The 27049-nt window shown below is 43.5% G+C and overlaps 1 protein-coding gene across 2 annotated transcripts in view; it reads left to right on the top strand.

The window, feature by feature from the left end:
- slc1a6 (solute carrier family 1 member 6) overlaps positions 1-27049 on the top strand; it is a 149942-nt gene that overhangs the window by 63061 nt on the left and 59832 nt on the right. The window contains exon 3 of one of the 2 annotated variants that reach the window (XM_041204598.1): positions 22752-23012. The exons of the other annotated variant lie outside the window; for it this stretch is intronic. Within the exon in view, the coding sequence (XP_041060532.1) occupies positions 22796-23012 (217 nt within the window). The 5' untranslated portion in view covers positions 22752-22795. The remainder of the gene's footprint in view (positions 1-22751; positions 23013-27049) is intronic. 2 annotated transcript variants of the gene reach the window in all.

Genomic DNA, 27049 nt, shown 5'->3' on the forward strand with positions numbered 1-27049 from the left:
AGGGAATTCACTGGTAATGGCTGTGAAAGTGACAGCGGTGCTCAATTTCTACACCAGTGGTTCTTTTCAGGGCCTCACAAGTGACCTCTGAGGGATATCACAAGCCTCCAACTACAAATGCATCCACAAATGAGTTCACGGATGCCACCTTCATGAGGGCACACAACTTTGTGCATTTTGCCCAGGACAGCCAGGATGCAGAGCGATTGGATTTGCCCAGATCTTGGGTTTCCCACAAGTGCAGCATGCCATCAACTACACTCACGCAGCGATCCGATCTCCGTCGCAACACACGGTCAACTATGTCAACCGCAAGGGATTGCATTCGTTGAATGTGCAGCTGGTGTGCAACCACCACAAACGCATCCTGCAGTTGTGTGCAAGGTTTCCAGGGACTGTACATGACTCCTACATTTTCAGTCAGTCATAGATCTCTGAAGTCTTCCAGGGTCCACAGAAGCTGCAGGGATGGCTCCTTGGGGACAAGGGTTACCCGCAGAGGATGTGACTGATAACACCCGTGTGGCAACCTCAGACTGCAGCAGAGTGAATGTATAACGAGGCTCATACTGCAACTCGCAACTTGGTGGAACAGACCATCAGGATGCTGAAAATGAGGTTCCAGTGCCTGGACCAGTCTGGTGGAGTCCTGCAATATAGTCCACAGAGGGTGTCAGGCATCATCATCGCCTGCTGCACCTTTACAACCCGGCGCTGCAAAAGGGAGAGGAGCTGGCTGAGGAGGAGGTGGAGGAGCTGGAGGTCTCCTCTAATGGGGATGAGGTTGAGGAGGTCCCTGAAGGCAACGATGATGGAGATGAGGCCCTCACACTGGCCAGATAAGGCAGGCACACTCTGGAGACCCTCATAGCTGCTAGATTTGTGGAGGATGATGATGGCATGCAGTGAGGAGATACCATAGATCCTCACATTGCATCTATGAGCGTTTAACTCCAGTCTGACTGGCTTATAGCAACGCATGTACCCTCTGCGAAAATGCTCCTGTCATGGAGATGCAGTGGAGGCCTAACAGTTACTTGAAAATGATGACGACATGAAGTGAGGACACTCCATAGATCTTCACATAGCCTCTGAGAATGTCTGACTCCTTCTGGCTAAGGGCAGCTCACTTGCACTCTGTGATCAGGGTCATATCATAGAGATGCAGCCATGAAACCTTAGAAGCATCTGATCCTTTGTCCACCTTCAGCACCTGACCCCTTCAGGAGCACAGTGTCACTGGTCATAGATGCTGAAGAGATGGGAGCTAACCCTACCTTGTAGGTGCTGAGAGCAGAGAGAATGATGGAACTCTGTGACGCCTGCTCACAACATTCTGGCAGCAATGACAGGCACCGTCGAGGTACAGGCATCAGTAATGTGTCCAGGGAGTGTGAGACTGGACCATCACTTTGGTCTCAAGGCTGCACAAGACACAGGAAAGAGGTACTGGACTGAGACACCTGCCTTTATCTTGTGCAGAAAGGTTTCACATCTGAGTAACATGAACATTGCTCATCAGAACAAGGAGCTATAGGCCGGGAGACATTCTTGGGCATTTCTTGACAATAGTGAATATTATGTACAAGTGATTAACACCTGTGCCCAGGCTGTGCAACTACATCTTCTTAACCTTCCTAATGCTGCCACTACGTCTTGGTGCTTCTCGGATATCCACAGCAGAGGCAGCTACTGACTTCACTGTGATGACCTTGGCGGGCATCCTCTGGAGGGCTGAGACCTGGAAGGCCCCGCCCTGCTTTCGGGATCCTGATGTGTGGCAATGGCACCTTCCTTGACCTGTGGAGCTGGAGTTACTGATGCTGTTGCTGATTAAGAGGGGATTCGGATGGGTCAGACACTTCCAGAGACACCTGGCTGGATGCCCCAGGGGGGTACACCTGCTGATCCTCCGCCCAATGGGTGCCCCTGGTTGACTCCTTGAGGGGAAGGGGCAGCTGGAGTGAGATCGAGATGCCCCACGCCCGTCTCGCATACATACGGTTGGAGGCCAACTTTAGCATCAGTGATGGAGTTGAGCCCGCACAGCAGTGCAGGAGCAACATCCTGGATCAAGGCCTCTATGGCAGCCGCCATCCTATCAGTGTTGACCTCAGTCTATTACCTCAGTCTGAAGGCAGACAGACTCCTCCATCGTGTCTTGCAATCTGAGGAATTTAGCCGACATCCCTTTCTGATGTTTCCCAGCTTGCCTTTGCAGCTCCAGCAACTGAGATATGACGGAGTGCAGAGGCTCCTTATCTGACTCAAACTCAGTAAATTTCTGACACCCAGCAATCCTCCTAATGCCAGACACCTGGGAAGTCCTTACTGCCGCCTGCTGTGGATCAGACAGTGCGATGTGCTCACCAGATTGTGACCCCGAGGCTACTCTGGAACTAGGTCCCACCTAGATGCTCTGGTGGAGGGTGCGGGTAAGCACTGTGATGGGAGGGTGCCTCCGGATTCCTCTTAAGGTTTTCTTCAGAGGTTTCTTTGGGGCTTGATTGGAGGTCCTGGGTTGTGGACTCCGTCAGCTGTTTCCCAGATGTGCCTGCAGAAGCAAGGGGAGATAATTAGTGCATGGCAGTGGCCTGTGAAACAGGACACATCATTCACAGCGTGGTTGTCTGATGGATGTTGTACTGCTGGACCCTCACTTGCTAGAGCACCGCCGACTTCACCGTCAGCACAGGACCGGTCCAGATTGTCGCCACCCAGCTGAATGGCTCTGTTTTCAAAGTCTGTGAGGACCTTGATTTCAGGCATTCCTTCACCGGTCTGCGACATCTCTCTCTTGTGTGCCAGCTTGTCCTGCATGAATAGAGATGGAGAAAATGTAAGCAGGATGCCTGCCAGACCAGATGATAAGTATGCCTGACATGTGTGGGTGGTGAGTGGTCCCATGGACGGGATGAGGACAATGAAGGTGAGAGAGTGAATGGTGGCATCCCTTGAACCGGCAGTGAGTGAGGGCCCTGCGGGATGGGTTTGTGAGTGTGTGAGTTGAGGGTGATGAAAAGAGTGACTTACCCTGGCGGAACGGAGGAGATCATTCATCCTCTTGTGGTGCTGGGTGGCTATCCACTTTTGAAGGGCATTAGCGCTGACCACTGCTGCCACCACCTCCCAATCCTGGTTGATCACACCACCGCCCATCCTGTGGCCAGAGAGGAAGTAGCGGACATCACAGTGGGCCTCCATGGCATCCAAAAGGCGTTCCAGTGATACATCATTTAATCTGGGGGCTGCAGTATTTTTGCCTTTCATGAACGTCTTCCCTGCAGTATCCCTGGGCTGGAAGGATTGAGATGTGTGTGTGTGGCTGGACTTTAAATATGGCGCCCCGGCGTGATGAAGTGGCGAGGTGTTGAATTACCAGGCGAATGAGAGCCCACCCATCATGGAAACGGTGCAATTCCTGGGAATGCATAATTAACATGGTGGGTTTGGAATGATATTGCGTGAAAAGCCGCCGTTGCAACTGGCAGGTAAAACGTCGTTTTACCTGCCTGCTACCGGACTTAGTGCAAATCTGGGACAACTCTGCCCATTATCTCATCACTGTGGAACATTGCTGTGCCAAAATTGACTGCCGTGTTCCCTACATTCCAACGTTGACTACACCTCAAAAATACTTCACTGGCCGTAACACACTTTGGAATGTCCTGAAGTTGTAAAAGATGCTTTATAAATGTTGTTGTGGGACAGTGATGTGGGCAAATTGGCTGCCATGTTTCCTGTAGTACAACATTGACTATGCTTCAAAAATTCTTAATTGGTTGTAAGGTGCTTTAGGACATCTTGCGATCATGAAACATGCTATCTAAATGCAAGTTCTTTCTTACGTTTGCCAAACCACTCATCTACTTTTCCTGAAATTCTTAGGCTGCTATTTCTTATTAATGGTATGGTCAATAAGTTATTAGCTGAAAATATTCAAAATTGTATTTTAATGAACATTAACAGTGATGAAAACATTGAATTTTCTTAACTTTGGAGGAGTTAATTAATATGTGGCTTAGATTTGTTACTCTGTAAGAAAGACTGGTCTTTGTTTGAAAAAATGTTGTCCCTTTTCTGTCTCTGAATAATTAAGTACTGTTTACCGTGTAATTAACTTCTGCTTTTATGTAATAATTAGGTCATTAGGGTTGACTTTGTTCTGAAAATTTGTACTAGTTATGATTGATTCTACTGGAGCATACATTGTATGTTATAAGACAAATTTTAATATCTAGCAAAACTCCAAACATTCCTGTTCCTCAATTTGCATACCAAAACTGCCTAAGGTTCAAACGTCACCGTGAATGGAAGGTCAGAAAACAATAGAAATCCATTTTCTTTTCGTTAGAGTCCTGACTGTCACTGGGTTGTTTTCCCACTCATCCATCCAAGGAAAGCTGCTTGCTTTTGGTTTTCTACTAAAAGAAAGGTGGGAGAGATAGTGACTTTCAAGTATGAAGTACATTTAAAGACAACAGTGAAAGACAAGGGTGAGGTTTGTATCGTGGTGAGAACAGTGAAATGTTTGGAGAACCATACATACATATGTTCAAACAGGATAATGGATAAATACTCCTGTACTGGGGAAAGTGGGAGCTGTACAGTTGGGATGGTCTTCATCTGAACCATGCTGGGATGTGTTCTGGCAAGTTGTATAACTAGGGCATTTAGGGAGGGCTTTAGACTAAATAATGGGGGCAAGGAATCAAGTTTGGGAAGATGTGAGACAAGGCAAGACAGCAAGATAGGAATGAGTGAAATGATGATCAGAGTGTGGCAGGGAGGGACAGAGTGTACAAACCTAAGAGTGCACCATCAGATAAGGCTAGAGGTTACAAAAATAGTGAAAAGACAGAACTAAAGGCTTTGTATCTGAATGCACATTGCATTTGTAATAAAATATTTAAATTGACAGTGCAAATAGAAATAAATATGCATGATCTGATAGCCATTACAGAGACATGGCTGCAGGATGACAAAGACCAGGATCTGAATATTCAAGGGTACATGTCATTTACGAAGGACACAAAGCTAGGAAAAGATACAGGGAAAGCTCTGTTAATTAAGGATGACATCTGTACAATAGAGAGAGATGACCATGGCTCTGGAGATCAAGATGTTGAATCAGCTTGGGCAGAGATGAGAAATAGCAAAGGCAAGAAGTCACTTGTGGGACTGGTTTATATGCCCCCTAATAGTAACCATACTGTACAACGGGGCATACAGGAAGAAATTTTGGGGACTTGTGAGAAAGGTGCGGCAATAGTCATGGCTGATGTTCATCTACATATAGATTGGACAAATCAGATTGGCAAAAGTAGACTGGAAGATGAGTTCATAATGTTTTCCAGACAGTTGATTAGAGAAGCACATTCTAGCATCAACTGGAGAACAGGCTATACTAGATCTGGTAATGTGCAATGAGACAGGATTAACTAATGACCTCACGGTATAGGTGCCCAAAGTGATCATATGATTGAATTTCATATTCAGTTTGAGGGAGAGAGGAGTGGATCTAAGACTAGTGTTTTAAATTTAAATAAGGGCCATAATGAGGGCATGAAAGCATGAGTTGGTTAAAGTGAACTGGGAAATTGAGTTAAGGGACAGGTCTGTAGAGATGCAGGGGCAGCTATTTAAGGAGATATTTCAGAATACTCAGAAGAGATACATTCCGCTGAGAAAGGAAGACTCTGAGGGAAAGACACACCATCCATGGCTAACTAAAGAAGTTAAAGATAAAGCGTATAATTCCACAAAGATGAGTGGCAGGTCAGAAGATTGGACAGAATGTGAAGAACAGCAAAGAATGACTAAAAGGTTAATAAGGAGGGAGAAATTAGAGCCCACGAGAAATCTTCCTGGAGATATAAAACAGATATTAAGAGTTTCTACAGGTATTTAAAAAGCAAAAAAGTAATGTGAGTGTTGGTTCTCTAGACAGAGGGGAAGTAATAATGGAAAATAAGAAAATGTCGGATGAATTGAACAGATATTTTGCATCCGTCTTCACTGTAGAGGATACAAATAATATTCCAGAAATAATTGTGAATCAGGAGGTGAAAGTGAGGGAGGATCTTCAAACACTTACAATCACCAGGGAAAGAGTACTAAGAAAATTTAGAACTAAACGTTAGCTAGTCCCCAGGTGCTGATGGACTTCATCCTAGAGTCTGAATAGAAGTGGCTGTTGAGATAATGGGTACATTGGCTTTATTTTTCCAAAATTTCCCAGATTCTGGAAAGATTCCATCAGATTGGAAAATAGCGAATGTGACTCCTCTATTCGAGAAAGAAGGGAGACAGAGCGTAGGAAACTACAGGCCATTTACCTTATTAAGGCGGTTATAGTGGGGTATTTAGAAAATCTCAATGCAATCAGACAGAGTCAGCATGGTTTTGTGAAAGGGAAGTCATGTTTGACTAATTTATTGGAGTTCTCTGAGGAAGTAACAAACAATGTGGATAAAGGGGAATTTGTGAATGTGCTGTCCTTAGATTTCCAGAAGGCATTGATAAGGTGCCATGTCAGAGGTTACTATGCAAAATGAGAGCTCATGTTGTAAGGGGTGACATATTAGGATAGAGGATTGGTTAGTTAATAAGAAACAGAGGGCAAAATTTTTACTTCAGCAGGCAGGCCCGCGCCTGACCTGCTCGAGTGTAAAATGACACATGTTGACCTCGGGTAAGTGTCCCAACATCAACGTGCAGCCGCACGATATTTTGGTTGGCAGATTGTGGGAGAATCAGCAGCACACTCGCCTACTTTTTAGGAAACCTCATCCACAGACGGTATGAGGTTTCCTAAAGCAAATAAAAATAAAATAAAAATTTTAATATTTAATTAATAACATGTCCCTGCTCATGTGACAATCACATGAGGAGACATATTTTATAACATTTTCATTTCTTCATTATTTTTAAAAAAATTCTTTATCTCCCTGAGGCAGCTCTGTGCCTTAGGAAGATTCTCAAGCGCACACTCGCACGCATGCGCGAAATTCGCACTCGGCCCCCTCACCCTGCCCGCACAGGCAGCGCTGCCGCTCGCATTTTACACTGGGCGGGCCTTAATTGGCCCACCAGCGTGAAATCGCCTTCCAACCTCAGTCGCAGGTGGCGGTCGTCTTCTGCTCAGAGAGTAGGCATAAATAGATCATTTTCGAGTTGGCAAGATGTGATGAGTGGATTGGCACGGGGATCAGTGTTCCGGCCTCAACCATATACAATTTATATCAATGACTTGGATGGCAGCACCGAATATATGGTTGCAAAATTTACTGATAGATAGGGAAATAATTTGTCAACAGAACATAAGGCGTCTGCAAAGGAACATAGATAGGTTAAGTGAGTGAGCAAAAATCTGGCAAATGGAGTATAATGTGGGAAAATGTAAATTTGGCCACTTGGCAGGAAGAATAAAAACAATCAGCATATTATTTAAATGGAGAGAGATTGCAGAACTCTGTGGTACAGAGGGATCTGGGTGTCCTGGTACATGTATCACAAAAAGTTAGTATAAAGTACAAGAAGTGATTAGGAAGGCAAATGGAATGTTGTAGTTTCTTGCAAGAAGAATGGAATATAAAAATAGGAATGTTTTGCTACAGCCACACAGGGCTTAGGTGAGACCACATCTGGAGTACTGTGTACAGTTTTGGTCGTCTTATTTAAGAAAAGACAAAAAATTGTTAGACGCAGTTGAGAAAAGATTCACTTGACTGACACCTGGATTGGGGAGGTGGATGGAGTGCAATTATATCAGGAGCAAAAGTTGGACAGGCTGGGCCTGTATCCATTGGAGTTTAGAAGAATGAGAGAGGATCTTATTGAAATATATAAGATCCTGCGGGGTCTTGACAGGGTGGATGCTGAAAGAATGTTTCCCCTCATGGGATAGACTAGAACCATGGGACACTGTTTAAAAATAAGGGGTCTCTCATTTAAGACATAGATGAGAAGATTTTTTTCTCTCAGAGGATTGTGAGTCTTTGGAACTCTCTTCCCCAGAGCACAGTAGAGGAAAGATCATTGAATATTTTTAAAACAGAGGTAGATAGATTCTTGACTAACAAGGGAATCAAAGGGTATCGGGGTAGGCGGACTGTGGAGTTGAGGCCACAAAAAAAGGAGGGAGGGAGAAAACAGTGAATTACAGACCAGTTCCCCTAACATCAGTAGTAATGAAAATGCTAGAGTCTATTATAAAGGATGTGATGACAGGACAATTAGAAAATATCAATGGGATTTGACAAAGTCAGCATGGATTTATGAAAAGGAAACCATGTTTGACAAACCTACTGGAGTTTTTTGAGGACATTAATAGCAGAATAGATAAGGGTGAACCAGTGGATGTGGTGTATTTGGATTTTCAGAAAGCTTTTGATAAAGTCCTGCATAAGAGGTTAGTGTGTAAAATTAAAGCACATGGGATTGGAGGTAATATATTGGCATGGATTGAGATTAGGTTAGCAGACAAGAAACAGTGTGGGAATAATTGGGTCTTTTTCGGAGTGGCAGGTGGTGACTAGAGGGGTACCGCAATATATATCAACGATTTGTATGAAGGAACCAAATGTAATGTTTCCAAATTTGCTGATGACACAAAACTTAGTGGAATGTGAGCAATGAGGAGGGTGTTAAGAGGCTTCAAGGCGATTTAGACAGGTTGAGTGAGTGGGCAAATGCATGGCAGATGTAGTATGATGTGGATAAGTGTGAAGTTATCCACTTGGGTAGGAAAAACAAATTGGCAGAGTATTATTTAAATGGTGACAGATTGGGAAATGTTGGTGTACAAAGGGACCTGGGTGTCCTTGTACAACAATCACTGAAAGCAAGCATGCAGGTGCAGCAAGCAGTTAAGAAGGCAAATGGTATGTTGGCCTTCATTGCGAGAGGATTTGAGTACTGGAGCAAAGATGTCTTACTGCAACATTACAGGGCCTTGGTGAGACCACACCTGGAGTAGTGTGTGCAGTTTTGGTCTCCTTACCTAAGTATATACTTGCCACAGAAGCAGTGCAGCAAAGGTTTACCAGACTGATTCCTGGGATGGCAGGATTGTCGTATGGGGAGAGATTGGCCAACTAGACCCTGTATTCACTTGAGTTTAGAAGAATGAGAGGAGATCTTATTGAAACATAAAATTCTGACAGGGATGGACAGACTGGGTGCAGGGATGATATTTCCTCTGGCTTGGGGAACAATGGGTCACAATCTCAGAATACGGGGTAGACCATTTAGGACTGAGGTGAGAAGAAATTTCTTCACTCAGAGGGTGGTGAACCTGTGGAATTCTCTACCACAGAAAGCTGTGGAGGCCAAGTCACTGAATATATTTAAGAAGGAAATAGATAGATTTCTGGACTCTAAAGACGTCAAGGAATATGGCGAGAGTGCGGGAGTACAGTGTTGAGATAGAGGATCAGCCATGATCATAATGAATGGTGGAGCAGGCTCGAAGGGCTGAATGACCTCCTCCTGTTCCTCTTTTCTATGTTTCTATGTTTCAATCGGATTAGCCATGATCTTACTGAATGGCAGAGCAGATTCGAGGGGTCAAATGGCTTATTCCTGCTCCTAATTTGTAGGTTCTTGTGCATTAATTATCATTCAGCTACTAAACTTAAGCAGCGAATTGCTCAATACATCAACTAATTTACAGTTCAGGCAGAGTTTCTACAGCATGGTTACACCAAGATAAGAAAGGAAAGAAAGAGTAGAAAGAAGATGACATGAAAAAAGTCAAACCAGGAAACAAGAGGGAAGTTCACCAGAACTTAAGCTAACAAACTCTTCCTGTTTGTTACGTGAAAAACAGTGTCAAACGACCATAACATCTAGAACATGCAACCCATTAGTGTTGCTCCATCCAAAGTTACCCTACAACTGTTTGTTCAATTACCTCCTACGAAACCTTCTTTCAGAAACACTAATTTATATTCCCTGATATCACGGAGCTGGTTTCTAAGGAAAATGAAAGTCAGTAGAGATAATGTGAACCATATAGCCCTCAGTAAAATCATTGCATCAGAATGATACATGGTGAAACTGGGGTAGGGGGAGTTGTTGGGAGACAGTGAGCATAGGAGGAGACAGATATTAGAGGTGGGAAACTAAATAAAAGGGGATAGATAGTTATATATATGACCGAGGTTTTGTGTCCAGAACAGCCTATTGTTTTCCAGGTTCAACACTGGAAGGCATCAAGAAGCATACAGATAGACAATTGAGAGATTGGATGAGTGGTCATTGTGGTGGTTGTCCATGTGGGAGCTAATGATTTTGGTAGACCTGAGAAAAGTGTTGTGCAAATACATGGGGAGCTGGAAAGAAAGCAAAACCTCAAGACTTGTGAAATAACTATCTATGCCTTGTGTAAACTTAGTCATTCAAATGACATAGGCAACTGAAGGTGTTGTTGGAAGAGGTATAAGTGAAGAGGTATAGGTTTTGAGTTTATTGGATACTCCATAATTTCTCTTCCCTTCCTGTACTTTTCTATATCTCTGAGGTTGAACTTTTCTCATACAGTCAGGCAGAGAAGGGTAAACACTAGCCATAAAAAAAATTACAACAAATACAATTTCTCACTTTAAAGAATTTTGCACCTCAGCTCTGCAATTGCTCATCCAAGTTATTTATAGGCAGTGAAATTTTCATATTTATGACTAGTATTAATAGAGGAAAATAATTAAGAGTGTGTATTAACTTTTTAATATAATTTAAATTGGTATATCTCTTTCAGGCAGGTTCTTCCTGCTTCTGTCTATCTGGTCCTGAGAAATGTGCATCTTGCAATAAATATTGCCTGCTCGGACATTTAGAAAGCCTTTGTCACAGCTTTGTTACAGGATAAAACTTCCATCTCTGGTGGTCATCAGCTGAAATGGATTGGGAATTGGCTGAATGCCTGGACACCAGTTACCAGTAGTGCTTGAGGGATCCATGCTAGGACCCTTGTTCTTTACTGTCTTCCATTCATGACCTGGATGTAGTTACTGGAGGAATGAACAAGAACATTGTATACAATACCAAGCTTTGTGCATGTTTTAGGACTGAAGAGGATGGTAACCAGTGCAAGTAGATCTCTCCATTTCTGGCAAATAATGTTTAACCTAGGAAAATATAGTGCTAAATATATGGGCATATCTAATGCTAAACATAAAGACATCTGCAGGGAATATAATTGAAGCCAGTGTTGAAAGAAAGATTTGGGTGCTATGGTGCATTACCTTCTAAAGATTCATGACCAATATTGTGAAGCTATAGCTAAAACAAACAGAGATCCTGTTTAATTCGCAGACAATTCACTGCAAAACAAACATGTTGTTCTTATACAAGACCTTGCTTAGAACTCATTTAAAATCTGTGTCTAGACTTCATCTATTGGCATGGTGTGCGGCTTTTGAAAGGGTGGTGGGGGGTGGGGTCACAAGATTGATTTCCTAGCTTAAAACACTTTCGCTACCCAGATAGGCTCAAAAAGCCAGGTCTGTAAACTCCAGAAAAACAAACTTGGGATGATTTGATTGAGTTTTATAAAATAATGAAGGGTATTTGATTGTGCGTACATGGACCAATTATTTTAACTGAATAGGTTAAGGATGACCAGGGTCACATTTACAAATTATATGAGGGCAAAATTGGATTATCTGGTACTTCTTTTCCCAGAGAATTGTGGCTCTGTGGAATAGGTTGCAGGCTCATGTGGTGAATGTTGGTTGTATTCCTTCAAGAGAGAGCTGGACCTCTTCCTGAATGAGGAAGCCATCACCTCAAACAAGAGTCAGGTGCATTGTAAAATAAATCAGGATTAATATGTTCTCCTGGATTAGTTTTAATTACTAAAGAGTCAGAGAGGAATTTTATAGTTTTTCTTTCCATAATTGCCCTGGGTTGTTAACCTGCTTTTTTGACCTTACGAGGGGTTTATATGATTCTGGGTGGGTGGGGAGTGTGTGCATCATGATGTGTAAGGCTTCACAACAGGCCAGAGGACCAGTTGAATCCTATTCTGTGGATTATTTTTTATGTTTATACAAGAAAGTAGCAGGTCTCCATTCCATTTTCCTCATCAGAATGCACCATAGGCAGGCACTAATGGGACATACTGATAAAGAAAATTTATCTTCTTATCTCTGCTACCTAATGTTTTGTTTCAATTAAAATGCAGTGTGCAGTGATTTATCCCTTGGTTAATTTGAGATCTCAGCTGCAGGTAAGCTTGACCATTCATATGCCTAACTTATATTTTGAATGTTCAGACTAACCCATGGTTTTCAGAAAGTTATCTAAGACCTGATAACTTTAGTTTCTGATTTAACTGGCTCTTTCCAATGGATGCAAATGAAAGGGGCTGTATTAGGGATTTTTCCCCAGGTAATGTTTCATCAGAGACGCAAATTTGATACAAAGAGATTACAGGACACATATATGAAAGAAATCATGAGCAAATATAAAAAGATACAGGAAAGCTATAAGAAGGGAGATTACTGAGGCTAACAGAGAATATTAGAAAAAAATAACAAAAAAGATCCAAAAAAAATGTTTTTTACAGCTACACTGATAGTAAACAGAACTAAATCCAATGACACCATTGTCTTGAAACTAAAGTAATATGGCTTTTGATTCTTGCTTCAGAATAGTTTAGTAACACTCCCATCAGTAGTCAGGTGCAAAATATAATCATGGAAAGCTAATAGAATATTAGATTTTATAACTAGAGTGCTCGAATATAAAGGGGCACTTTAAAATCCTGATTTGACCACATCTGAGCAATACTTAAACTTCAGGGTGCTGCATCTTAGAAGGGATATCTTGGTGTTGGAAGGAATGATGTGTCCATCCACCAGAATGTTACCAAGGTTCCAAGGGTTGGAATTATGAGAAGAGATTATATAAACTAGGTTTATATACCCTGGAATGTGGAAGGTTAAACGCTGATCTGATTTTAGGATATTGAATGGAATTGTAGATGGAGAGTAACTTTTCCACTTCTGGGGGAAATGAGAGACCAGCCATTCAGGTGAGAAGCTAGGAAACAGCAATGTGGTTGACTCTTAACCACCCTTTAAAATGCCTAGCAAGCCATTCAGTTGTATCAAACCACTACAGAAAAATTGATAAGGAATGAAACTGGACAGACCACTCGGCAACAGCCTAGGCACCAGAAGTGACAATGGCAAACCCAGCCCTGTCATCCCTGCAAAATACGGCTTTCTAACATCTGGGGGCTTGTGCAAAAATTGGGAGAACTGTCTCACAGATGAGTCAAGCAACAGCCTGACATAATTATACTCACAGAATCATACCTTACAGACAATGTCCCAGACACCACCATAACCATCCCTGGGTATGTCCTATCCCACCAGCAGGATAGACCTGCAAGAGGTGGTGACACAGTGGTATACAGTCAGGAGGAAGTTACCCTGGGAGTGCTCAACATTAACTCCAGATCCCATGAAGTCTCATCGCATCAGGTCAAACATAGGCAAGGAAACCTCCTGCTGATTACCATTTACCAATCTCCATCCCCCACCTTCACACATACCCCCACTCAGTTGATGAATTAGTGCTTCTCCATGTTGAACACCATTTGAAGGAAACATTGGGGGTGGCAAAGGCACAGAATGTGCTCTGGGTGGAGGACTTTAATGACCATTACCAAGAGCAGCTCAGTAGCACCACTACTAACTTAGGTGGCTGAGTCCTAAAGTACATAGCTGCTAGACTGGGTCTGTGGACAGGTAATGAGGGAACGAACAGAAGGGAAAAACCAACTTGACCTCATCCTCACCAATCTGCCTGTCAGAGATGCATCTGTCCATGAAGGTATTGATAGGAGTGACTACCCGTCTTCGCATTGAAGATACCCTCCGTCGTGTTGTGTGGCACTACCATCATGCTAAATGGGATAGATTGCGAACAGAACTGGCAACGCAAAAGTGGATATCCATGAGGTGCTGTGGGCCATCAGCGGTAGCAGGATTGTACTCAATCACAACCTGTAAACTCATGGCCCGGCATATCCACCACTCTACCATTACTATCAAGGCAGGGATCAACTCTGGGTTCAAATGAAGAGTACAGCACCAGGCATACCTAAAAATAAGATGTCAACCTGGTGAAGCTAGAACACAGGACTACTTGCATACCAAACAGTGGAAGCAGCATGCAATAGACAGAACCTTAACAAACTGATCATATATAAACTCCAGTTGTGAATGATGGTGGACAATTAAAAACTCACTGGAAGAGGCGGTTCCACGAATATCCCCATCCTTAATGACGGAGGATCCCAGAATATCAGTGCAAATATCAGTGAAGCATTTGCAACCATCTTCCGCCAGAAGTGCCAAGTGGATGATTCATCTCAGCCTCTTCTGAGGTCCCCAGCATCACAGATGCCAGTCTTCAGCCAATTCGATTATCTCCTTGTGATATCAAGAAACAGTTGAACACACTGGGTACTGCAAAGGTTATGGACCCTGACAACATTCCAGCAATAGTACTGAAGACTTGTGTTCCAGAACTAGCCGTGCCCATAGCCAAGCTGTTCCAGTACAGCTACAACACTGGCATCAATCTAGCAATGTAGAAAATTGCCCAGGTTTGGCCTGTCTATAAAAGGCAGGACAAATCCAACCTGGCCAATTACTGCCCCATCAGTCTACTCTCAATCTTTAGCAAAATGAAGGAAGGGATTGTTGACAGTGCTATCAAGCGGCACTTATTCAGCAATAACCAGCTCACTGATACTACATTTGGGTTCCAACAGGGCCACACAGCTCCTGACCTCATCTCATAGCCATGATCCAAACATGGACAAAAGAGGTGAACTCCACAGGTGGGATGAGAGTGATTGCCTTTGACACCAAAGAAGCATTTTGCCTCATGTAGCTTCAAGGAGCCCCAGCTAAACTAGAGTCAATGGGAATTGGGGGAAAATGCTCCACTGATTGGAGTCATACCTAGCACAAAGGAAAATTGTTGTGGTTGTTGTAGGTCAATGACCTAGGACATTGCTGAAGGAGTTCCTCAGGGTAGTGTCCTAGGTCCAACTATCTTCAGCTGCTCCACCAATGGTCTTCCCTCCATCATAAGATCAGAAGTGGGGGTTTGCTGGTGTTTGCACAATGTTCAGCACCATTCACAACTCCTCAGATACTGAAGCAGCCCATGCCCATATGCAGCAAGACCTGGACAATTTTCAGACTGGGCTGATAAGTTGAAAGTAATATTCATGCCACATATGTGCCAGGCAATGACCATCTCCAACAAGAGAGAATCTAACCATCTTTCCTTGACATTCAATGGCATTACCATCACTGAACCCCCCACTATCAACATCCTGGGGATCACCATTGACCAGAAACTGAACTGGACTAGCCAAATAAATACTGTGGCTGCATGAACAGTTCAAAGGCTGGGAATCCTGCAGTGAGTAACTCATCTCCTGACTCCTGGAAGCCTGACCACCATCTTCAAGGCACCGGTGAGGAGTGTGATGGAATACTGTCCATTTGTCTGGATGAGTACAGCTCCAACAACACTCAAGAAGCTTGGCACCATCCAGGACAAAGCAGCTCGCTTGATTAGCACCCCATCCACCACGTTAAACATTCACTTCCTTCACCACTGACACACAGTGGCAGCAGTGTGTATCACCTACAAGATGTACAGAAGCAATTCACCAAGGATCCTTCAACAGCACCTTCCAAAAGTGAGACCTCTACCAACTGGAAGGACAAGGACAACAGAAGCATGGGCATACCACCACCTGCAAGTTCTCCTCCAAGTCACACACCGTCCTGACTTGGAACTGTACCACCATTCCTTTACAGTTGTTGCAGCAAAATCCTGGAACTCCCTTCCCAACAGCATTGTGGGTACCTACACCACATAGCATGCAGCGGTTCAAGAAGGCTGCTCACCACCACCTTCTCAAGGGCAATTGGGGATTGTCCTAGCCAGTGACGCCCACACCCATGAAAAAATAATAACAAAAAAATTCATGTAAAGGGTGGTAAAAGTGTGGAACTCTCTCTCTCTCTAAATGCAATAAATGCCAGCTCAATTAATAACTTTAGGTCTGAGAGCAATAGGTTTTTGCTAGCCAAGGGTATTAAGCAATAAGGAGTCAAGGTTAGTGAATGGAGTTAGGTTACAGATCAGCCATGACCTCATTGAATGGCAGAACAGACTCAAGGGGTCGAATGGCCTACTCCTGTTCTTATCACCCAGACATTCTAATTAGTGCTCTAAGAGGCTTTAAAAATGTTGCATCTTTGGGATTTAACCATTACACTATAATTCAAATATAATTTGAATCTGCAACAAGCTTGGGGCAGGCAATGAGGCAGGCCCTGATTTCACCTCTGCCCAGGCAGGAATTGAACCCAAACTGGTGTTTATTGAAACACACACAAGCTGACTAACCAGCTCCTCTCAGTGGCAAAGAAAACTGACTGAAGGGTTGCAAATGTTATCTGTTCAAGACCACAAAAGAGATAAAGTAAGAAATTATAAGCCAGTTATGTATTATTAGGAAACAACTACATGTTATGACACAGAATTAAGCAGGTAGAGAAGTTAATGAGCTAATCAGTGTCACTCAGTTTTGATTCTAGAAGGCAGCCCAGACTTGACCAGCCTTAGGGAATTCTTTGAAGAAACAACACAGAAGTTAAATGCAACAAAATACGGTTGATGTGATTTATATAGGTTTTCAAAAAATCAACTTTCAAGGTACCATTTAAGAAAATTGTGGCAATGATAATTATACAGATATTTAAAGGGAATGTGATCACAAGGATACCAAGATGGTTGGAGAGATGGAAGTAAAGGATGGAGTTTGTATGTTTTATCCACACATAGAATCTTATCAGAACACACATACTCTGGCATGTAAATCTTGCAGGGGATTTAAAAGTAATTACCAGAGCCAAATGCAGCAAAGGCATATTCTAGCAACCACCTTACACAGTAAAGGTGTCAAAAAACTGGAAAGAATGTTTTTTTCGTGTTAATTAGAATGAATCATAAACTTTTGACTCTATCTAAATAGTATGTAGCATATGACAAGGAGGTGTATGCCTCAGTCATTTTTTTTGGTCAAGTGCCAAAAAGAATATGAAAAACAACTATCACCTTGTTTCAAAGAGGAGGCCACAGAATTTATATAGTAAAAGTAGGTTTAGTTTCTCTCTGTGGCAAGTATTAACAAACTGAACATATGTGAATTTTGGATTACATTTGGATTTGGCAGGAACTTGATTGCTAAAGAAATTGCCTTCATCTTGAGCAATTACTGGCCATTCTTGCATTTTATATATTTACATAACACTGCATAGCTGCATGTTTTTGCAAAGGGGAACAAGGAAACTGTTTGGTCAGATTGGAATGCAGCCAGAGCCTTTATCAATGCAAGACCAGACATTCTACATGACAATTAGACAGTGTTATGTTCCCATTTTGGTCCTTGTATTGAAGAAGTAATCTATTATTATTGTCTACATTTCCTTATATTGGGAGCCTCCTCCTAACGAAAGCAGACATCGATGACGAAATTCACATCACCTCCAGTGTGCCAGCTCAGCCTTCATCCAACTGAGGAAAAGAGTATTTGAGGGCCAGGATCTCAAACCCAAGACCAAGATCATGGTTTGCTGGGCAGTAGTGAGCCCCATGCTCCTATATTCTTTGGAGACTTGGACAATATACAGCAGGAACATCAATGTATTGGAGAAGTACCACCAGCCATGCCTTCACAAGATCCTCCAATTCCGGTGGCAAGAATGGCAGTCAAACAGCAGTGTCCTCTCCCAAGCCAACATGCCCAGTATCAAGGCACCAATCACTCAAAACCAGCTCCGCTGTGCAGGACATGTTTGGATAACTGATCCTAGACCCCCAAAGCGACAGTTCTACTTGGAACTTGATCATGGCAGGAGACTCCCAGGTGGACAACGGAAATGCTTTAGGGATGTCCTCAAAGTACCACTGAAGTCAAACATTGCCATGAACAATTAGAGTCCCTGGCTTGTGACCGACCAAAATGGGGAAGGTTCATTCAGAAAGGTACCAAACACATCGAGAGACTCATCAGGAACATGCAGGGTGAACTTGAGGTGTTGGCGGGAGTACAAAACCTCCTAAAAACTCATCCACCTAACCTTCTAAGCACCACCTGCCTCACATGTGACAGAGTCTTTGGGTGAGGTCCCCCAAATTGTTGGACTTGTTACGACCAGTTCTCAGGTGAGGTCCCCCAATTTGTTATGATCCCAGATGAGGTACCCCAAATTGTTAACTTCCCGAACGGGACCCCAATTTGTTACGCTCCGGAGTGAGGAGAATTGAGCTAGCTCCCCTTCTTTATTCATCCCCCTTGGTTGATCGCAACAAGGTTAATTTAAAGGGATCCCTTCCCTCTTGGATACCTTTTCCCAGCCCAAATGTATTTATGTTTTAGAAGGAGCCAATTTAACCAGGCTTTCTTGAGTCAAAGAAAGCGTAAGTTTATTAGTTACTAAAACCTGAGAAAAAAATAATAAAAATGCAACATACATACACACAGATCAGAAATGAGAAGTTGAGTCCAAAAATAAAAGTTAACAATGATAAACGAATCCGTTTTTGGCTTGTCTGTGAGGCATAGATGGTGAATTGTTACGGCTGTTAAGTTGGGTGATTCTGGTAGAGCTGATTTTAGCAGTTTAGCAGTTGGTTTGGAGACACTTGGTTCTGCAATTTAGCTGAAGAAACTGTCCTATTTCCTTTTCTGATTGTGGCTTTGCTGACTTGCCTCCAGCAACAGAGAGAGGAGAGAGCTTTTGACTACAAGCTGCAAATGGGTGCCTACTTGATCTTCTTCTGCTATGACTCTCACTAGCACACCAGAACTACAATGCCAGAACTACAACACACAGATCAGGTCTGCAGTTAGCTTTTTAATCAATTTCCTTGTGTATTCCTGGAAGGGAAAAAACAAACATGTCTTTTGTCCAGAGTCTGTTTTCTTTCAACTCAGATCATTTCCACATTCTGAGATATAGCTCATCAGGAGATGGTTTCTGATGAGATGTGGTAATCTCCATTGTCTTCACAGCCACAGGAGATAAAAGTTCAGTCTTTTGCATTTCATCTCTTCCTTTCAAGTGTCTCGGTCTGAAGCAGGCCTTGGCACCTTTTTAGGTGCAACATTCCATGTTCTCTCTGGACTAGTCAGTCAAGCATAATCTACAGAGGAATTTTCCAGAAAGTGGTTACTTTACATTCTCAGCCAGCTTTCGCTTGTATGTGTTTTTTTTAAATACATGCCTTCCTTCAAAGTGCAATATGCCCATAAGTAATTAAAGGCTGTAATCCACTGTTGTGACAGACCTAGCAGCCATCACGGAACCCGTCAAACCAGATTGGAACCAAGTCATTTTCAATCCCAAAGGGCTGCATTAGAAGGGAACGATTAACATTGTGTATCTAGCTAAATTGGAAGCTTTACCACCAATGCACCAGCTTTTAATATTGGCTCACAGATAAACCTGAACTCAAATCCCAATCTTTATGTGTAAACAATCAAAGCATCACAATAGGGAATGAACCAGGGATTTAAATTGTTGTTCCCTTTACTGTTGGTAATCTTACAATATGTCCTGATGAGTGCAAGATGAAAAGCTTAGACAGCATATCTCTCTTTTCAGCAGTGTGTGTGTGTGTGTGTGTATGTATATATATATATATATAATATAGATATATATATATCTTATAATAATTAATAATATTTTACTCAAGAAACACACTCGCAACCCAAAGACTGCAATGCAGCATAACTTACATCAAAAATTCATACAGTATAAGTAATCAAGTTAAAAACATGGAAAAGTGACATTTTTTCATAACAAATATAGACAAGCAAATTCAGCAGATAACAGGGAAAGTGGTGGACAGGACATTTAAAAAGGAATAATGAGTTTAAAATATATTAAATTACAAACCAATACATCATTCCTACACTACAGGGGCTGAAGTACATACGGATTTCATCATTTAGGTACTTCATTGAGGATCCGAACCCTGAAGGAATAGGGCTACATCAGTACCTTTCTGTCCTACATATTAGATTAATGACTTTAGTCAAACCACTGAGTTGCCTTGATTGTTTTGGGCATGGAAGTGGTCATGAGATTATTTTTGGTGATAACAGAGGTATGTCTAACTCAATTTTTATTTTAAATGGGTTAATACCTCTGTTAAAATAGCAGACACTGAAATATCACCCATGTGTTCATCATTCATTCAATGTTATCACCAACAGTAATCTGCAGCCTCATAGGTCAAGTGTAAGTAATATATTTAACAAAGAAACGTTAAGATCTGTGTTGAAAGTGCTTTCTTCCTTTATAAATGTTAAATACTTGCAAAATCTAATTTTCAGACCATAGGTTAAAAAGATTAGACTATTATTGTCCAACATGAGGGCCGTTCAGATTTAAAAACAATTCATACTTGACAATGTTAGTGTGTGAACTTTCATGCTTCTTTTCCATCAAATGTTCAGTTTAGCATCGTGTACGCAGTGTCCTGATCTAAAGATCCTAGTTTGGGCACCGGCATTTGGTTTTGAATTTGTGCATTTGCTTTGGTTGCCTACCATTTTCAGTTAAGCATTGATGATTAAATATACACTACAGTGTATGTATTTTGATTCAATCATTTCACCGGTTGTTTTGCCATGGTAATAAACTCGATCCATACTTTTTACAATATCAACAGGTCTCTTATTCTGTGCAAATCGTGACTGAAATCCAAACTGCATGTTTTTACTTCTAAAAGGGAACTGCATAAAACTAGTATAGCCCAATGGGCTCACTGTAAACATCTCTGTTCATTCTTTTAGGCAGATAAATATGTTAGTTCAGGGAAATAAAGTTTGGAAAAAAATATTATGGATTGTTTGTTTATTTTAGAGAATGAAACCAAAACTTACAAATGTAGAAGATGTAATACTGATGTGGGACCTCACATTGGTACAGCATATGCTTCCTACTTGGGCACCCTGCCATGAGTCATTTCCATAAGTGACAGGAAGGCACAAGTTACAGGTACAGGTTCATTACAAGTCCACTGACTCCCACAGCTACTTCAACTACAGCTCCTCAAACCCTGCTTTCAATAAGGACTCTATCCCATTCTCTCAGTTCCTTCGCCTCCATCACATCTGTTCCGATGATGCCGCTTTCCAAAATAGCGCTTCTGACATGTCTTCCTTCTTCCTTAACCGAGGTTTCCCACCCACTGTGGTTGACAGGGCCCTCAACCGTGTCCGACCCATCTCCCACACCTCTGTCCTCACACCTTCCTCTCCCTCCCAGAACCATGATAGGGCCCCCCTTGTCCTCACTTTTCACCCAACCAGCCTCAGCATTCAAAGGGTCATCCTCCACCATTTCCGCCAGCTCCAGCATGATGCCACCGCCAAACACCTTCCCTTCACCTCCGCACCACCCCCCCCCCGCCGCCTTCAGCATTCCATAGGAACCGTTCCCTCCGGGACACCCTGGTCCACTCCTCCATCACCCCCAGCACCTCATCCCTCTCCCATAGCACTTTCCCATGCTATCGCAGAAGGTGCAACACCTGCCCATTCACCTCCTCCCTCTTTACCATCCAAGGGCCCAAAAACTCCTTTCACGTAAAGCAGCACTTCACTTGCACCTCCTTCAATTTGGTGTGCTGTATTTGCTGCTCCCAATGCGGTCTCCTCTACATTGGAGAGACCAACACAGACTGGGTGACCGCTTTGTGGAACACCTTCAGTCTATCCGCAAACATGACCCAGACCTTCCTGTCGCTTGCCATTTCAACACACCATCCTGCTCTCATGCCCACATGTTCATCCTTGGCCTGCTGCAATGTTCCAGTGAAGCCCAACGCAAACTGAAGAAACAGCACCTCATCTTCCAATTAGGCACTTTGCAGCCTTCCGTACTTAACATTGAGTTCAACAACTTCAGACCATGAACTCTCTCCTCCATCCTCACCCCTTTTTTAATCCCCTTTTTTCAATATTCATTTTTATTTAGTTTTTTTATTTTTTATCCACGTATTTTTGTTTTTATTCTTATTTATATTCATTTTTATTCACTGTTTTATCCCCAAATTTTATCCTATTTTCGATCTTTATTCCCACCACCCCACCCCCACTAGGGCCATCTGTCACTTGTTCACGTTGTTCTTTCCAGAGTGCTTACTCTTCTCCAGCTATTATCACATTCTGCTTTCTATCCTTAATGCCACCATCAGTACCTCCTTTAGCCAATACCACTACCATTAACACCAATTTGATTTTATGTTCATGACATCTCTTGCAATATCTCCTTTGCCTCTATTTATCGCTGGCCACCTTAAACAGTACAAATTTCATCACATTTTTACTTCTCTTTAGCTCTGGAGAAAAGTCATATGGTTTCAACCTAAACTCTGCCTATCTCTCCACAGATGCTGTTGGACCCGCTGAGTTTTTCCAGCATTTTTTGTTTTTGTTTCGGATTTCCAGCATCCGCAGTGATTTGCTTTGAGGAAGGTACAAGATTCTGTTCCAGTTGGCTGAAGCTTGATTTCAAAGACCTTACTAATGATCTGTCATATCGTGTGTTGAAAACCCAGGTTAAATCCCACTCGTACTCCTCTGCCTGGCAAACTTGAGTTCATTCGTTCTTCCTTTTTTATCTCCGAAGTTGCCCACGAGTCGAACTGATCGGGCCACGCACTGGAGTCGATCATGAGTGAGCGGCAGACCAACGTCAACAGCCTTTTCCTGAACGAGGACTCGGCCAAGCGGACCACCGCAGACAGTCGAGTCCAGCGGTTCCAAAAGGCGGTGCGGAAGAGAGCTGGTCGGGCTAAGAAAAGCTTCAGCAACATCAGCCGTCAAAGCGTACAGAGCTTTATCAAGAAAAATGCCTTTGTTCTTTTAACTATCTTTGCAGTCATACTTGGTAAGAAATTCAGATACATAAGAACCGGGTAATGAACATGCTATGACCAGAAGTATTTGGACACAAATTGCTTAAACAGTCTGACTGATTTATGGGTATAATTAATTTTAGGTAACCAAATAGAAGCATTTTGGGCAGAAGTTTGTATGCATTTAATGTGAACATTTAAAGAAAATATTTAATGGGTCATTCGTACATATAACGGGACAAGACATTTTTGGACTGGGGAGGTGGTGGAGCACCCAAAAAAATAAGCCTGAGGCAAATTCCATGGGGAGAATTTTACCCCCTTCCGGGGGAGGGGTGGGGGCGGTGAGTGCGGGAGCAGGCATGGGCAGGCGCACCTCTGATCAACACCCCCGATCATTTTACGTGGGCAGGCCAATTAAGGCCCACCCAGCGTGATGTCCACCGGGAAGTGATATGTACTCTCTGTGCGGGCGGTGGTGAGGGCTATTCCCTCAGCCGAGAGTGCGCTCAAAAGAGCTCACTCATCTCCCTGAGGCTAAGAGCTGCCTCAGGGAGATCGGCGCCAAATTTGAAAGTGCTCAAGGAGCAGAAGCAAAATTTCCCTGACATGTCCCCTCATGTGACACTGTCACATGAGTTGGGACATGTCCATCACTTTATCGCTAATCTTTATTAAAACTTTTAAAACCCTCACGAAACCTCATCCCACCCATGGATGAGGCTTCATGCTTTTTCTAAAGCCCGCTAGGACTCCCGGCCTGCCCGCCAACCTTAAGGTTGGACGGGCAGGTCTATTGATGAGCTTATTTACTTTTTAAGTGGCCTCAGTAGGCCATAGACAGGTCAGCAGGCGCACAGCTGATTCAGCTACGCCCCGCTGACCTGAAAATTGAAATGGTGACATTGGGAGTTCTGCCCGATGTCATCCCGCATCATTTTACACGTCAGTGAGCAGGCCCTGCCCCCCACCTGGTTGCCAGCCTCAATATCCTGGCCCATATAACACATCAGGCATAACAACAGTGGTTTGGCTTTCCACAACTTCTGTAATTGATAGATTAATTCCACATTTCTCATCCCGCCTGTTGCATTCCACGAATATGTTCATGATCCTAGCGGCAAAGGAATGTTAAAATATTTTAAGGTAAGCATCCTGTTAATCTTTAACGCAATTTTAACGTTTTTTATTGCTGGAAACCCAATCTGAAAACTGGAATACGAGAAATCTCTTTCTTTTCAAAAGTTTTTAGCACAAAACTAAGTTGTAACTTAGGATGATTTTCTTTGTTCAACTCTATAGCCTCTAAAATGTTATCCTAACTCAGGTAGCCCAAACTATACACGTTACTCCAGGCGGGGATGGAAGAATGCCTTATGCAGCAGAGTAAACACTTTGATTTGTACTCCATCTTTCTACTCATGCAATCTAATGCTTCCAAGTATTTTGTAGAGATTTTATAAATTTGTCCTCAATAAACAAATGCCTTTCCTAATCAGCATGCTATGCCATCGATCTTTTCATTGAGAACTGTCGGCGCGACATTAGTCGTCTCAATTTCTCTGCTCCTCTCACCCATTCTAACCTGTCTCTCTCTGAACTTACTGCACTCCATTCTCTCAGATCCAACCCTGACATTGTCATCAAACCCGCTGACAAGGGTGGTGCTGTTGTTGTCTGGCGCACTGACCTCTACCTCGCGGAGGCTGAGCGTCAACTCGCAGACACTTCCTCCTACCTCTCCCTGGACCATGACTCCACCACTGAACATCAAGCCATTGTTTCCAGGACCGTCACTGACCTTATCTCCTCTGGGGATCTCCCGCCCACAGCTTCCAACCTGATAGTCGCCCAACCTCGGACGGCCCGCTTCTATCTCCTACCCAAAATCCACAAACAGAACTGCCCCGGTAGACCGATCGTCTCAGCTTGCTCCTGCCCCACAGAACTCATTTCTCGTTATCTTGACTCCCTTCTCTCTCCCCTTGTCCAGTCCCTTCCCACCTACATCCGTGATTCCTCTGACACCTTACGTCACATCAACAATTTCCAGTTCCCTGGCCCCAACCGCTTACTCTTCACCATGGACGTCCAATCCCTCTACACCTCCATCCCCCACCAGGATGGTCTGAGGGCCCTTAGCTTCTTCCTCGAACAGAGGCCCGAACAATCCCCATCCACCACTACTCTCCTCCGTCTGGCTGAACTTGTTCTCACACTGAACAATTTCTCCTTCAACTCCTCTCACTTCCTCCAGATAGAAGGTGTGGCTATGGGTACCCGCATGGGCCCCAGCTATGCCTGTCTCTTTATGGGGTATGTGGAACATTCCTTGTTGCAGTCCTACTCCGGCCCCCTTCCACAACTCTTTCTCCGGTACATCGATGATTACTTCGGTGCCACTTCATGCTCTCGTCAGGACTTGGAAAAATTTATTAATTTTGCTTCCAATCTCCACCCCTCCATCATTTTCACGTGGTCCATCTCTGACACTTCCCTTCCCTTCCTTGACCTCTCTGTCTCAATCTCTGGTGATAGACTGTCCACCAATATCCATTACAAACCCACCGACTCCCACAGCTATCTCGACTACAGCTCCTCACACCCTGCTTCCTGTAAGGACTCCATCCCATTCTCTCAGTTCCTTCGCCTCCGTCGCATCTGTTCCGATGATGCTACATTCAAAAACAGTTCCTCTGACATGTCCTCCTTCTTCCTTAACCGAGGTTTTCCACCCACGGTCGTTGACAGGGCCCTCAACCGTGTCCGGCCCATCTCCCGCGCATCCGCCCTCACACCTTGTCCTCCATCCCAGAAACATGATAGGGTCCCCCTTGTCCTCACTTATCACCCCACCAGCCTCCGCATTCAAAGGATCATCCTCCGCCATTTCCGCCAACTCCAGCATGATGCCACCGCCTAACACATCTTCCCTTCACCCCCCTTATCGGCATTCCGTAGGGATCGCTCCCTCCGGGACACCCTGGTCCACTCCTCCATCACCCCCTACTCCTCAACCCCCTCCTATGTCACCACCCCATGCCCACGCAAAAAATGCAATACCTGCCCCTTCACTTCCTCTCTCCTCACCGTCCAAGGACCCAAACACTCCTTTCAAGTGAAGCAGCATTTCACTTGCATTTCCCCCAACTTAGTCTACTGCATCCGTTGCTCCCAATGTGGTCTCCTCTCCATTGGAGAGACCAAACGAAACTGGGCGACCGCTTTGCAGAACACCTGCGGTCTGTCCGCAAGAATGACCCAAACCTCCCTGTCGCTTGCCATTTCAACACTCCACCCTGCTCTCTTGCCCACATGTCTGTCCTTGGCTTGCTGCATTGTTCCAGTCAAGCCCAACGCAAACTGGAGGAACAACACCTCATCTTCCGACTAGGGACTTTACAGCCTTCCGGACTGAATATTGAATTCAACAACTTTAGGTCGTAAGCTCCCTCCCCCATCCCCACCCCCTTTCTGTTTCCCCCTTCCCTTTTTTTTCCAATAAATTATAAAGATTTTCCTTTTCCCACCTATTTCCATTATATATATAAAAAAAACCCACTAGAGCTATACCTTGAGTGCCCTACCATCCATTCTTAATTAGCACATTCGTTTAGATAATATCACCAACTTTAATTTTAACACCTATGTGTTCTATTGTACTATTGTCGTTGACATCTTTTGATGATCTGCTTCTATCACTGCTTGTTTGTCCCTACAACCACACACCCCCACCCCCCCCCCTCCACCTCTTTGTCTCTCTATCTCTCCGCCCCCCACACACACACCTTAAACCAGCTTATATTTCAACTCTTTCTTGGACTCGAACGCAAGTTCTGTCGAAGGGTCATGAGGACTCGAAACGTCAACTCTTTTCTTCTCCGCCGATGCTGCCAGACCTGCTGAGTTTTTCCAGGTAATTCTGTTTTTGTTTTGGATTTCCAGCATCCGCAGTTTTTTTGTTTTTATGCTATGCCATCTTTCCACTTTACACCTATTCCACTTTTTGGCTCCTTGCTGCCATACTGATTATTTTAGACACACATTGAGCCACAGATGTTATGTGTTA

This window comes from Carcharodon carcharias, chromosome 14 (assembly GCF_017639515.1).
Source record: "Carcharodon carcharias isolate sCarCar2 chromosome 14, sCarCar2.pri, whole genome shotgun sequence".
Taxonomy (NCBI): Eukaryota; Metazoa; Chordata; class Chondrichthyes; order Lamniformes; family Lamnidae; genus Carcharodon; species Carcharodon carcharias.